Source organism: Thunnus thynnus, chromosome 16 (assembly GCF_963924715.1).
Source record: "Thunnus thynnus chromosome 16, fThuThy2.1, whole genome shotgun sequence".
In the NCBI taxonomy this organism is placed as follows: domain Eukaryota; kingdom Metazoa; phylum Chordata; class Actinopteri; order Scombriformes; family Scombridae; genus Thunnus; species Thunnus thynnus.
This window is the reverse complement of record NC_089532.1, coordinates 8,645,696-8,658,285: the sequence shown is the minus strand read 5'-3', so window position 1 is coordinate 8,658,285 and position 12,590 is coordinate 8,645,696. Positions and strand designations below refer to the sequence as shown.

Here is a 12,590-nt window from a genome sequence, read left to right as displayed (position 1 = left end):
AGATTACTGTGACTTTTATTAGATAGTGAATATTTCCTGGTCAGTGTTGTTGAGCTGTGACTATGAAATCCATCAGGAAAACAAACCGTGTTCAATGTTCAAACATGTTGTATTCTTAATTTGACTTAACCTTCTATCTTAGGTTTCTTTACAGTAAAAAATATATATTTTTCCAAACTGTAGAATCACATCACATGCAATAGGCTTACACACTCAAATCTGCTTGTTCCAGCACTTCCTTGAGGCTTACACGGAGAAAAATATTCAAACCTGAGACGGCGTGCTACACTATTACATCAACTGGGAATATTCAAACTGTCTTATGGATATTTTTCACTGTATTTCCTGTAATACGGATAGGCATATTTGATATCTTTATGAACTTTGGGGTCTTGACAATGATTTAAAATACAGTTTAGTACCAGGTCAGTGAGTCTGACCATTGAATAGATACAGTGGGTCACACCGACATCACCAGTATCTCCATATGAGCAGGTGTGATACTTCATTTGTGAGATCAGCCTACCGATGCCTTCACTTCCTCCCCAGTCAGCTGCCAGATGTGAACCTGCAGCCTCCTGTTCTCTCCTCCTCCAGCTACAAGTGTCATCTGTGTTTCCCAGTCTGGAGAAACTGACCAGGTAATAAATAATGTCATGAAGGGCAGAAACTATCTGCAGAGTGTGATAGAGAGCTGCAGAACAGGCCTGTTGAAATCAGAACAACAAAACTACATAAACATATTGACATAAAACACAAAAAATACATTCCAGAGAATTTAGAAAGTGGAACTATAACATTCATATTAGTATTCATTAAACCACTGCCTTTATTCTTAGTCATGGTCACTTATCACCTGTTGTGCTGCAGTATTAATGATGTGTTTAAGTGTCTCACCAGAACCTCCAGTGTTTTGAACATGTGAAGCACTTCAGAGAAGTCGGGGATGTACCACAGGTTGAGGAGAGTTTTGCCGTCTGCTGACAACAACCACTGCGGCCGACGTTTAAACGTCCTGTTTGGGACAAAATTCTCGATCAGCCTCTTGGTGGAAATTATAGTAACTGGTTACTTTAAGAATCAAGATTTTACATAGAAAATATAAAATGAGCTTATAAAATATGATACATTGTTAGAGATTAAACCACCCAGCAGTATACTACAATAGTAAAAATGTGCCATTTACACATCAATGCATCAGCAGTAATAAACTCATAATATAACATATCATTCACATTTTTTATACATTTTCACTTTGAAACACTTCAGTTTTCTTTACGAAGTTTCCATCTGCCTTGACATTTATCTAGTTTATTAAAACTGTAAATACACGCTGAGAAAAGGGGAAAAAAGAGGAAGGGAGAATGTTTGGGGTGTAAAGAGTTCAATAAAGTACGAGATGGATTGAACAGAACGACCTCATTGCATTAACAGAGTCATTCAACACTTTATAAATTTGGGCTTTTGGAGTCTCATATGAGAATTATGATATTTTTAAGTTTTCTACTAAGACTTTCATATTTTTATTGAAGTAACACTTTAAATCCAGGACTTAATCTCATAGTATTTGGAGTATTTACACTGTAGTATGGCTTTTTTTTCTTAAGTAAAGGATGTAAATACTTTCTTAATAATAATAATAATAACAACAATTTACTTTTAAGCACTTTTCAGGCAACCCAAAGACACTTTACATACAACCCTGCCCTCATATTTTTGATTTTATCCTTCATTTGACTTCTGCTTATATCTTAAGTTTCTTTAAATTGAAAAAATATTTTTCCAAACTGTTGAATGACATCACACAACGATATACACTACATATTTCGAATCTGTTTTCTAAAAATTCTGGCCCATGTTTCATTTTAAGATACAATAAAAATATAGCATACACTTGATATTGCATGTTAATAATCCATTAACTTAAGACTATTTCCACCTGGGGTCTGGACGAAGATCAACTCCTGAATCCAAAATAACTTTCGTCTCGCTGACTTGACGACTCATGAAGTGGGACTGACGAATGGAGGGAATGCCGTCCAAAAGGGAGGTTAGACTGTATTGATATGCAATGATCTGCGCTCTCACACAATGCTGAGATATCTGTGTGCTGAATCTGTGGAAAAAAATAGTGTTTCTCTTTAACATTAAGGCCACAAAGCGACTGAAACTGGAGAAGAATCAGTCAAACTAATACGAGACAGGTTTGTCTTGTCTTGTAACAAAAAGGAATGCGGTTGTTTTTCATTTCATGGACGTACTTCTTGAGAAAGTCGATTATGAGCCTCCTTTTGATCTTTGCTGCTTCATCCTGCGGTGTGAGAGAAATTAATTTTACTTCATGGGTAGCCGGTCACATTTATCATCCTGCTCAGCCTACCAGTCTGTGCAACTCACTGGGGTTTTTATGAGACCCCCCATGGCCTGTTTCGTCTTCATAAATGAATTCAGCATCTCGTCACGCAGACCCACTTTTTCCAGCTGGATGGACACAAAGGCCTCCATCAGCCTGCAGTAACAAACAAGGCTCTGTTTATTAAAGAGCCAGCACAAAAGCACTATTAATCATCAGCAGCGTAATTTTGTTCTTCAGTGGGGAAAATTACCTCTCCTTGGATGAGGTGGGAGTTCTCGTGGAGCTTTTTGAGAGTGAAGATTTGTCCTGCAGGTTGTCAGTGTCGCTTCCTGGTTTAGATTCAAATCTTGTTGTTATATGTTCATCAGAATGAAGGCTGTCTTCACCCTGAAAATGAAAAACAATATGAAATAACCATACTGCAATATTAGACTAGCAATTCACTCATGTAGTGATACAAACCTCTTTTGCCCAATAGCAAAGACAAGCCAGTTTCACAGCACTTATCAAGGCATTCTTCTGTGTAACCTGACAGGCCAGAGTCACCTGAAGGTTCTCTATGCCCTGTTTGTTCATAAGCTATAAGAAGATTTAAAAAAAATGAACAAATTCAGTGAGTAGTAAGTTGATTTACAATTTTATTTGCTCACTTATTCATCGTTAAATAACATACATGAACAACTGCCTCCTCTGAGCTGAAGCTAAACCTCCCGATCTGGTTCTCGTCCAGTTCCTGGATGCTCAGAGCCAGGTGGGACGGGGTGAACCTGCAGCAGACAGTGCACTTTAATTTTCAATGCTCTTGTGGAAAAGCAGGAATAATACAGTCCACATGGAGAGGCAAGGCTAAGAGGGGAAAACATGCGTATGTTTGCCTGTAAGACAAACCCTGACATTTGTTTTATATTAGTGAAGATTGCGTTGCAGATACGACTACTTGATGGTCAGCCTCGGTGCTCTGCCAAGAGCTACAAAACTGGCCTCAGTGATAGTAAAACTGTTAAGAAAACATAATTTATTAATCCATCTGATATGTCTGTTTTTGCTGTAAACCAGACCAGAGTTTGGTAACAAATAAAAACTTAAAAGATGCCTTGCATCACAATTTTCCTCTAAAAGTATCAGTGATGTACACTGAAGTATTTTATGGGACTTAATAATGGAAATATAGTGCGGTGATTCACCTGTCTACAGAGGTGTCATCCTCCAGTACCGCAGTGATGAAAACAGGCCTCTGCTCTGTTCGGTCTTTCTGCTCAGCGACCTCAAACTGCTCCGGCCGCATGTAAAGGTGGAACTCATCAAAGCCGAGATCTGAAGCCACATTTCTGTACAACCTGCAAAGAATTATTGAAAAATTACAGACTGATGTGATACTAAACTTGAATTTCACCGGACAATTTCCGAATGTACAGTAATGTTACCAGACCAACATAGGAAGACTATTTGAAAATCATTCGTCGGTTTTATTTTAACACACTTTACTCGTTGTTTTGCTCCTTAATAGAGGCTGGATTGTGCCACAAAATACATTTTATTCTGTGGATTTTGATTAATTTAATTGCAGCAGGTCCATTTCTCCTGATGATGCTGAGCGGCTTCAGTATTTTTTGGGTCAAGTTATACAGAATACATGGAGGGAAGTTAGAGAAGCTGTTCTTGTTTTAGCTCACAACAATGAAAGGGATGGCTGGCCGGGGAGAGATCATGTTAGTGGGCTGTTGGTCAGATCTTATTGGATCTCATTTAGTGTAACACATGCCTTTAAATTAAGTTGTGAACAAAATGGAAACTGTAATCATAGCACAGAAGACAAAGGTGAATATGATGGGAATGCACGTTAGGAAATGAAAGAAAAATAACAGAATATTGAAATAAAATGATCAGCTAGCATACTTCATTTTAAGCTACTGTACTACTATGATAACTTTCATACTAAGTTGCTGGTTGGGGCCCACAAACCAGCACTTCCAGCTCTTGGGTTGTTTTAAGGTATTATTTCAAGAGCCAAATCTTTTATCTGATTGTAAGAGATATTCAGAATAGATTTTATAATCACATTTCTGTCTAATCTATGGCATAATTTGTGTAATCTATTTTATCCTACATCGTTTGACTGTATAATGGCCAAGACACTCTTGAAAAGGAGATTATTAATCTCAGTAAGGATTTTTTCTGGTTAAATAAAAATTATTTTGCTGAATATCCTTCAACTCTGGTGTTATCTTTACTGTGCCAGATGTGCAGTCTCCGAGGCTGACTCCAGCAGACGATGGCGGATGGTTACGAGCTCCAGCAGCTTGGAGAAAGTTTCCACAGCGTATGATTGTTTCTCTCTTCCCTGCTTCATGTCCTTCTCCTCAGCAGATCTTACTAATGACAGCCCCACCTTCTGGACCAAAATCGGATCCTCAAAGAAGACATCTGAGAACAGCTAAGAGTGGAGAAAAAGACAAAAGAATTGTGTTTTATTGTTTCATTTCTTTATGTAAATGAATTAAGATGTATTCATGAGGAAGAACAAACCTACATCTTTCTGTATTTGAGAGCTGTAGGAGGCTCCAGGTGAAGCCAGGCTGTTCCAGTTCTGCAGGGCCACCTGCAAGAGCTTCTGTCGCAGGATGAGTTTGTCAGTGACGCTGGTGGCTCGGTGCAGCTCGCAGAGCTCGATGTGAGCCTGGACTAAAGCGTGATAGACTGCAGAAGCCAGGCAGAGGGACGGGTGAACCTCCAGAAGGAACACATTAATCAGTTCAGGGCTGCAATCAAACAGAACACAAGGAGGGAAATATGAAGGAATTACAGTCGTTTCAAGGACATAAAATGATTCTACTCAAAATGTATTTACTTGCCTGCTGCCACCAAGTGAGACCAGATGTTTGGGAACGTAGTTTGGTGGAAGGCCGTAGTCATGAACGGAGTCTTTGCTGTCGTTTCGCCAGATGCGTTGAAGGTACTGACGCTGTTTTTCAATCTAACGAGACAAACAACACAATCTGTCACCACACTGCGAGAACGTTAGATACATCAAGTTAAAACGGTTTTAAAAATCTAAAACAGCAGTTATCACATTCGAATAATAGCTTTTGCGCATATTCATGCACCTTAAATCCTCTTGCACATCAATCACAATAAAACAGTGATGGAAGAGTCTCTGCAGGATTTGGCTGCAAGATCTTTTACCTGATTGTCTAGAACGTCTTTGATCAGCTGCTGGTGGATTTGCAGACAGCCAATTTCAGCCCTGTAGACCTGAACAAAATAATCCTGGTTCAGGTCCAGGTGTGGCCGACTGTGCATGATGTCAGTGATAACTCCGGCCAATGCAAACCTCTCCTCAGTCCCTGCTGTATGCTGATAGGCCTCATAGTAACAGTTCAAGAGCTGGAGAACAAGAAGAAAGCAAGTTTATAGTATGAGAAGATTGATGGATGGAAATTTCTGGATTTGAAACGTAAAAAATATTCCAGCTGAGAGATGTTAAAGATAAATAATACATCAGTAAAATCAATGTCTCAGATTTGGTACATTAAAATTCAATAAAAGCACAATCAATCTGCATATTGAACATTTTATCTGGCAAGTGCAAGTACACAAAAGTAAGTAAGCAAATGATCACATCTATAACCTCATTTTTGTCACCATACCTGTATTTTGCTCTCCAAAAACTCAGTCTCACATGTCCACAAGTCGAGAAGCACTGCAACACGGTCAGCATTGGTCCCGGCCCAGAAGCGGACGTCTGCTGTCGAGGTGGAGGCTCTCTCAGCTGTTCCTGTTTGCTTCGTCTTGTTTCTCTGGATGAAATGTGAGCCGACTAGAAGAAGCTCGTTCTCCAGCTCCTCCAGGTCCCTCAGCGCGGAGTCGTACACGATGTAAAACCCTCTCTGGTCCTGAGTGTGGATGAAACGCTCCTCTGTTCTGTAGAAATCATGAAGATTCTCCACCTCAGCAAACTCCATGAACTCTGAGCAATGGACCTGGACATTTAAGAAGTCATAAATAGAGTACAAACATACAGGACAGATCATAAAGTTGTTGCACATTCAAAGAAGATGAAATAAAAAATCAGCTGCCAAACACCTTGAGTTGTCCGTACCTTGTAGTCAACAGGAGTGTTGTGGCTGTATTGCAGTGAGCCGAGACCTCCTGCTTCCCCTCTTCCTCCTCTAGCTGCATTCATCCGGCCTGTTTCCTCTGCTGTGCTGTACAGCTCTCCTTCCTCCAGCTGCAGACCTGCCAGGTCAAAGGTCAAAGTCCTCTCCACAGAACGCAGGTAGTTTAGCATCCCAAGACAGGAACGCTGTGGAGAAGACAAATTAAGGAAAATATTTAGAGAATGACAGAATTCCTAACCAGACAGATGTGTCATTATTTGGCTCACCTGGAGCTGTCTGAGCTTAAGATGACGCAGGTAAATCAGGGACAGGTAAGCTCCTCTGGCTATGATGGGATCTGACGTTCCTTCCTCTGGACCATCATTGAGACCGAGGAGCTGCAGACTGTCCTCCAAAGAGTAGCTGTGTTTCACAGAGGAAGCAGAGGCGACATTATGAGATATCTCGGTGTTATGAGCATCCAAGGTGAGTGAAAAATGGATGAGAGTTATTTCATAATTTAATCAAGAGTTCAAAAAAGACCAAATCTGAGGACTGACTCAAATAGAAAAATGATTTGAAATACTCAAACTGTAACTTGAACATGAATATCTGTACAAAATTTCAAAGCAATCCATCCAATAGCTGTAGAGATATTTTTCAATACCAGAGGAAAAGTCAAAGGATCACCAGTCACTAGAATGAATCAACTGGGAAACATGAATATCTGTACAAAATCTGGTGGTTATTCATCAGATCGATGTTGAGATATTTCACTGAAAGAGTGAAAAATTTGACTTGCTGGTGGCATTAAAGAAAAAGTAAGAGGATCACCAAAGTTGTTTATTTATCCTAAAAGGAAAGCTGCATATTTATATAATATATAAATAATTCCATGGCAATCCATCGAATGGTTGTCAAGATATTTCATTCTGAACCACAAATTTCAGCCTTGTGGTGGCGCTAGAGTAAAAGTCTGGAAATCAAGAAAGTCAGTAGGATTCATCCTTTAGGGACTATGAATATCTGTGCAAAATGTCTTAAATCACATTTTTCTTTGCATAAATCATACACACCTTTCATTTGTTGTGCCTGAGGTTTGACCCTTCAAACTCTTTCTATCCCAGCTTCCTCTGTCTCCGTCTCTTGATGAGTGATTGTGTGTTTCCTAACCAGAAAAATGTCACGTTTAATGTCATTTCCTCCCAACACAATCAGCACTGTGAAAGGGCTGAGAAGTTTTTCCCACCTCTTTAATCAGAAAACAGGACGCTACATGCCTGAGTGAGACTGGCAGGGTTGTAAATCCTCATCCAGATCTCGGAGATCTTTTGCTGTTTTGTTTTACTGCTGTGTGAGACAGATGAGGTCGGTGCAGATTGTAAGTCGCCAACGTGAGCAGCATCTTCTTTAAGAGTCGCAGCCACATGGAGCAAATCAGGAACCTGATGAGATACAAATTGAAATATGATGTAAATCAAGTCTTGTATTATAAAATAATACTTGTGGCACCTGATAAATTCAGCTAATCATTTCATCGATGCAGTTTTATCTATTTAGCCCCATCAATCTGATACATGAAGCAGATTAATGTAATTAGTTTTCAATACTCTCTGATTGACATTAATTTACAGCATCATGAAAAACTATGACACTAACCTACACTTTAAAGGATACATGACTTTAGTTCAGAGCTAAATTATTGTTACCTGAAGAAACCTGCTCTGCATCTTCAGCAACTCATCAACACTCTTCTTCTCCTTCAGCTTTGTGACGAGCTTCTGCTGACAAGGATCCCGTTTGGGCTTCACCTGCAGGCCAGAATCCAAAAAGTCAATATTCACCATCTTCCCACCCATGAAAAATTACTTGAATGCATTAAAAAAAACATTTCTGCACTCATATAGCACAAAGATATGCTTTTATAACTTGAAATACATGAGAAAGAGTGATTGAGAAAGCACTTTAAAAATGGGGTTGACCAGAATTAAAAAGCACTTGAGGGAAGAATTTGAACAGAATTTGTTTATCATCCACAGAGTAAAAGATAATTGGGATTTGTGGCAACAGAGCAGTACTGATTATATTATAAAGAGCCACTGATGCACATAGTTACTCCCCTAAAACCTGAACCATTTGGCCCTGAGGAAACTGACAAAACAAAGTTTTTGGAAAGACTTTTTGACCTAGTTTTTACATTTATTCACTCAAACCTGAATGAAGGGGATCCAGCTGGCCTCCTTCTTCAGAGCCATACTCGCACTCTTCCTCCCCCACTGGCTCTCTTTGACATCTGTACCATCGTACTGAGGAAACGTTTTCATCTGCTCTTGTTGTCTGAAGATCATTCTGAACTCCCTCCACACCTGCTCAGACAGCGGCAAAGATTATCCTGACTACTGGTATCACAGGCACAAATACTGCAGGGCTTTTGTTTATTTGTGTGTATTTACGGTAAAATCCATCTGACAATATTACCACGCTGAATAGCTCCATCTCGTCTGCAGTGGTCTTGATTTTTCCAGCGTCGTATGACAGGTGGAAGTAGTTGATCAAGGACTGAAGCTCAGGTAGAAACTCTTCCATTTGAACAGTGTGCAGGGGAACATCATCAGCTGGTACTGACACTCCTGTAGTTGAAGATAATCAATGATAAACTGTTTATCTCCTCTTAAAGCCGCTCACTATATTCTACTTATGCTGGAACATGATATGGCTTTCTTGCCCCCTCCTCCCTTTTTTAACATAACAGACTGCTTTTGTAGACGCAGTATTTTCTTTAATAGTTACATCGCAGCAGGGAGCAAGGATGGAGATGTTGTTCAGTGTGTCCTTACAATACTTTTGCAAGATGTAGGAGGATCATTCTAAATCATTTTAGTGACCCTTTGACCTTTTATCTTGCACCACTGTTAGGAGAAAATGTTGGCTTCAAGACAAGGTCTCTTATAAACAGATCAAGAGATTTCCCAGAATTTATTTTGAGAATATTCATTCAGAGGATGAGTCAGAGGGTTTTTGTTTTGGTGACCTCTTGATATTTCCTTTAGCACCAACATCAGGCCAAACTTTCCACTTGTACATGAGAAATATCAAAATCTAAAAGGAAGGTTTGTTGCCACCAGAGAATAAACAGTTTTCTTTCAGACACTTTGTGAAGCCCTCAGGCTGAAATGTCATTATTTCATCATCTGATTACATAATGAACAGATTGCCAAGATATCTGCAGAGAACGTTCATGCTCCAATTGGGATAAACCATTTTCATTTTAATGACATTGTGGCCTTACAGGGTACGTTCACAATTTTTTAAGTCTTAAAACAACAGTCAGGTGCCCATGCTATTAGAAGATCCCTTTATAATGCATTTACAATGTAAGTGATGGGGGACAAAATGTGCAAAATTGTTTTTGAAAGTTTATTTGAAGCTAACATGAACCTCCAGATGTCCAAATTAGACAAATCATGTAGACATCTTTCAATGTTACAGTCTTTTTAGTGCCAAAGTTCCTCTTTTTGTTACTAACTCAGACTGCTGAAGCCTCATATAAGCCTCAATAAACTTTTAAATACATTTTTGTACAAAATGACTGTGTGGACACACTGTGGACTTTGATGTCCATCACTTACACTGAAAGCACATTTGAAGAGGATCTTTTCATAGCCAGTATAAACAGAAGGAATGATTACAGCAAGGAAAACCTCTTTCAGTGTTGATATGGGCATCTGACTGTTGTTTTATGGTTGGACTTGAAAAATTGTGAGCCTGTCCTTTAAGTCTACCACTGCCCAATAGGAAAATCTTACATTTGCAGCCGTGACACTAAAGGCAACAAGAAGAAGAAAGAAAAAAGGAAGGAAGGACAAAATAATCCTCTATAAAAACCTTGATACTGTATGTTTTTTATTTTCTATTACCGTCAGCAAGTTGAGTCTGATGTAACGTCTCCTTAAGACCCTCTGTGATGGTTGGCTGGGATTCTTTGCTTTTCCTTTCACAAGCTGGTATATAGTGCAGCACCTGTTAAATCAGTTTGTTAATGAAAAATAACTTAAATGAGCAATAATGACAACATTAATTAAAGCTAGGAAATCATTTTAAATAAAACTAAATGTGTTGGATAACAGCAAGAGTAAACTATGAACCATTTACCCTCAGAAATTGGTGAATGTTTTTAACAGAGTGCAGGTGGCAGATCAGCCACCGCAGGAAAATGACCACATCATCCTGAGTCAGCAGGCCGTCGGGGTTTCCTCTGCCGGTCAGGATCTTCTCTCTGCTCGCCGACAGTCTGCGAGCTCTCTGAACAGCATCCTCGTATTCACTCGTCAATCGTGACATCTGATCCTGAGGAAAACAAATCTGATATGATCAGGTGAAGGCCAGACAGCTGGAAAATCATGTGTGAGGATGATAAACAGATGATAACTTTATTCCTTTATTTTATTGGGATTGGTGTTTTTTTTTCCTTTTTCACTCTTTATTTGCAGAAGAAGGAATCCTCCAGGCTGTTCCTTCATGGTTTTTGAAATATTAACATATTTGCAGATGAGCTAAGAAAGCTTAATACAGTATGTTGCGGTGATTTATTTTGTTTAAAGAGGTTTTACTCAGTTTCCTTGAATTTGATAGCATATATGAAGGCTAATATCTAATGATTAATCTTATTATTATTCCAGAAAGTTTCATATTCATTTGCTGTGTTTATCAAGAATTAAGAATACATTGGATTTCTTTCCAATAGTAAGATTATTAAGGCATTCTTTTAATATTTGTAGTGCTATGCTACTGTTTTTGTTTATTTGTGTGTATACTAAGTCATGCTATGTCATGTCTCTTTGTATTGTCTATATACAGAGTAAATATACTTAACTAAATTTATATATTCAATCTCTTTTGACTCAGTCCAATTATCATAGAAGCATCTTCTTTTTTCTATTTCTAATTCACCAATTTGCTCCCTTCACTTGTCTGAATCTGAACACCTTCGCAGTAGCAGAAAAAGAGCTTTAGGGTAAATGTGAAAACCTCTTGTCTAAATGAGCTTTGATGTGTCCTTTTTGAAGTATTGTTATAATTAGTCTTCGGTCGCCTTTTCATGTAGACGTTGTCACCTTGTAATGAGGATAAAGCTTCTCGATGACGCTGGTGTGGTGGCAAAATCTCCTCCATCTCAGCATGAGCAGATATTTCACTTGAGCTAAGTAATATGATCTGTCCACGTAGAACTGCAGAGAAAAATTACAAAGAGGAAAACTGGTTTCAATCACGCTCCTTTGTCTTTCATTTCTGTTCTGTTTCACTGCATATGAAGTCTTTTCTTGATCTTCTGTTGGACTGAGTACTTGTGCTGACCTCACCTGGTGCAGCAGAGGAGGAAGACTATCAGACGTGTACTCCAAACTCAAGCAACTCTCCAGCTCTCTCTGCATGACGTCAGACTGAGACTGAACAGGTAACGTTTCAGCCACCTGCAACGCAGGGAAGGGCATTTATAAGTTTGTAAAAAAAAAAAAAAAAAAAAGTCCACAGCTCTGTTTAAAATGACCATTACATATTATCCAGGGTGGACTCTAAAGCTTTTCAAAACCTAGAAATAGGCAGTTTAATTTTCCATAGCCCCCAGACTGTCCTTGATAAAAATAAAAAGACAGAATTTCAGTCTCACCTGAAGTCCTCTTCTTAGTGTCTGCTCCCTCTCCAAACGGAAAAAAGAAATATCTTTTGGAGGTGGAACAGAACTGAAATAAAGCTCAAAATTAATAAAGGCTCATATGGCCAAAACAGCATTAATACAATACCTCTTGTGGCCACAAATTCAATTGATAGGATAATTGTAAATGTTAAATCACAGTGTACAGTTGCAAGTAAAGTCAGTGTACTGACTCATTAATGTCAGTTATAAAGCAAAATATATCTAAAGTTTGCTGACATTAGCTAATATTAGCCACCAAAAGCTACTATCAAATAAAGCTGTAACAACAAGACAAACTTTTTATTTTGAAGGAGAAGATTTAGTTATTTCCTCTTTCAGCACTTAAAAAAAAAAAAAAAACTAAGCATAGGTATGCTAACAGCTCTGTGAGGCTACTTTGACATTGCAGTGCTTTAAGCTAAATGCTAAAGTTTGCTGACGT

At 38.7% G+C, this 12,590-nt stretch overlaps 1 protein-coding gene across 11 annotated transcripts in view; it reads right to left on the bottom strand.

The window, feature by feature from the left end:
• si:ch73-242m19.1 (uncharacterized) overlaps positions 1-12,590 on the bottom strand; it is a 28,842-nt gene that overhangs the window by 11,928 nt on the left and 4,324 nt on the right. For 10 of the 11 annotated variants that reach the window (XR_010931779.1, XM_067613683.1, XM_067613686.1 and 7 more), the window contains 26 exons: positions 12,122-12,194; positions 11,814-11,924; positions 11,568-11,681; positions 10,606-10,800; positions 10,371-10,473; positions 8,932-9,083; positions 8,667-8,819; positions 8,163-8,264; positions 7,734-7,898; positions 7,530-7,621; positions 6,741-6,876; positions 6,456-6,659; positions 6,004-6,336; positions 5,540-5,740; positions 5,209-5,330; positions 4,887-5,115; positions 4,588-4,790; positions 3,541-3,693; positions 3,030-3,123; positions 2,819-2,935; positions 2,607-2,743; positions 2,398-2,509; positions 2,262-2,311; positions 1,940-2,116; positions 898-1,015; positions 527-707 (listed from right to left, as the gene is read on the bottom strand). Coding sequence is in view for 10 of the 11 variants with exons in the window: in XM_067613683.1 (XP_067469784.1) it covers positions 527-707; positions 898-1,015; positions 1,940-2,116; positions 2,262-2,311; positions 2,398-2,509; positions 2,607-2,743; positions 2,819-2,935; positions 3,030-3,123; positions 3,541-3,693; positions 4,588-4,790; positions 4,887-5,115; positions 5,209-5,330; positions 5,540-5,740; positions 6,004-6,336; positions 6,456-6,659; positions 6,741-6,876; positions 7,530-7,621; positions 7,734-7,898; positions 8,163-8,264; positions 8,667-8,819; positions 8,932-9,083; positions 10,371-10,473; positions 10,606-10,800; positions 11,568-11,681; positions 11,814-11,924; positions 12,122-12,194 (3,827 nt within the window). In the remaining variant the exon portion in view is untranslated. Of the gene's footprint in view, positions 1-526; positions 708-897; positions 1,016-1,939; positions 2,117-2,261; positions 2,312-2,397; positions 2,510-2,606; positions 2,744-2,818; positions 2,936-3,029; positions 3,124-3,540; positions 3,694-4,587; positions 4,791-4,886; positions 5,116-5,208; positions 5,331-5,539; positions 5,741-6,003; positions 6,337-6,455; positions 6,660-6,740; positions 6,877-7,529; positions 7,622-7,733; positions 7,899-8,162; positions 8,265-8,666; positions 8,820-8,931; positions 9,084-10,370; positions 10,474-10,605; positions 10,801-11,567; positions 11,682-11,808; positions 11,925-12,121; positions 12,195-12,590 lie in introns of those variants that run through there. The other variant, XM_067613687.1, reaches the window with a different exon arrangement.